This window comes from Pygoscelis adeliae, unplaced genomic scaffold, assembly GCF_000699105.1.
Source record: "Pygoscelis adeliae isolate BGI_AS28 unplaced genomic scaffold, ASM69910v1 Scaffold432, whole genome shotgun sequence".
Classification (NCBI taxonomy): domain Eukaryota; kingdom Metazoa; phylum Chordata; class Aves; order Sphenisciformes; family Spheniscidae; genus Pygoscelis; species Pygoscelis adeliae.
This window is the reverse complement of record NW_008824289.1, coordinates 31,938-33,205: the sequence shown is the minus strand read 5'-3', so window position 1 is coordinate 33,205 and position 1,268 is coordinate 31,938. Positions and strand designations below refer to the sequence as shown.

Here is a 1,268-nt window from a genome sequence, read left to right as displayed (position 1 = left end):
ATGGCACTCAGGTGTAGGAAGAAATTCATTTAACGTGAATAACAAAACTCCATGAAAGGAGGAAGAGGCTCACTAGAACCACAGGTGTGGAAAGGAACACACACAAAGTCTGCCTTTCAGACCCCATCCAGCCGTTTTGCTCACCACAGCATCTGAAAGCTCAATAATATGAAATTAAATTTCTTCCCACACAGACCTCTGTCTGCACAGGCAAGCACAACACCTTCACACAAAATGATGGCATGAAATCTTTAATTCTTTGGAAAGCAAAACTCACCAGTCCAGGATCTCTATCTTTCAGCCCACCCCCCAAACACCTACCACCTGCCTATCAGTGAGGAGGAGACCACTGCTCAGAAACAGCACAAAGGAGGAGCCCCCTGAAAAAGGAGAGAACTGCAGCGTGGCTGATGACCCTCCGATGCCAACTGCCAAGAGCACTGATGTTGGGAGAGCTCGTTAGTGCTCACTTTTGAGAACCAAGCCACTTAGTAGATACCTTAACCGAAACTAACGAAACCTTATTGAATTTGTGCGCTCCCAAAATAACAACATAAACTCGAGTTTTAGTACTGAAGTTTCACGATCTATAATATTAACAGCAAGAATTTAATAAACCAGAATTTTTCCCTTCGTTGTCAATTATTCTCTTCATGCTGCCGGCCATATACCAGCCACCACCAGTCTCAATAATGCCATTTTTAATTAACAAAGTTAGTTTCAAATACAGTTTAGAAGAACTACATGGCAATAACTGCTGTAACGTGAGCCTTATGTAACTGAAAACGTCTGTATATTCAAGAAATTGATTTAGGGCTGAAACGTAAAATCAAAGGAAAAAAAACGTAGTAGAGAGGGGCCGAGCATAATCTTACTTCTCTGGATTGTCAGGAAACTTGATCCGCAGCTCCTGGTTTTTATAAGATCTCTTCTCAAAGGTGAGAATCATCTTCTTCACTGAACTTTCATCCAAAGGTTCCTCCTAAGCAAATCGGAAAGGGCAGAAAACAGAGCTTTGGATGGTTGGCACAATTACCCGGCAAAACGCAAAAGAGTGACTGCAGCGACGTGGTGAGACCGCAGTCGGGCACAGACCCTTCGGGAACCCCTGGAAGTCTGACTGCAGGAAGCTGCCAGAAAACTCATACGCCGTTGCTACTCATTTATTGATTTACTCAAACTCTGACCTGAGCAAGCTCCTCGAAGCAAAACCTTGTAAGTCAGGTTTTTATGAGCCAGGCGTTTACCAATGGAAGGTTCTTTGGAAA

At 43.5% G+C, this 1,268-nt stretch overlaps 1 protein-coding gene across 1 annotated transcript in view; it reads right to left on the bottom strand.

The window, feature by feature from the left end:
- The window catches only part of CTNNBL1 (catenin, beta like 1), a 64,830-nt gene that overhangs the window by 45,997 nt on the left and 17,565 nt on the right, over positions 1-1,268 (bottom strand). The window contains exon 3 of the mRNA XM_009318751.1: positions 876-982. Within this exon, the coding sequence (XP_009317026.1) occupies positions 876-982 (107 nt within the window). The remainder of the gene's footprint in view (positions 1-875; positions 983-1,268) is intronic.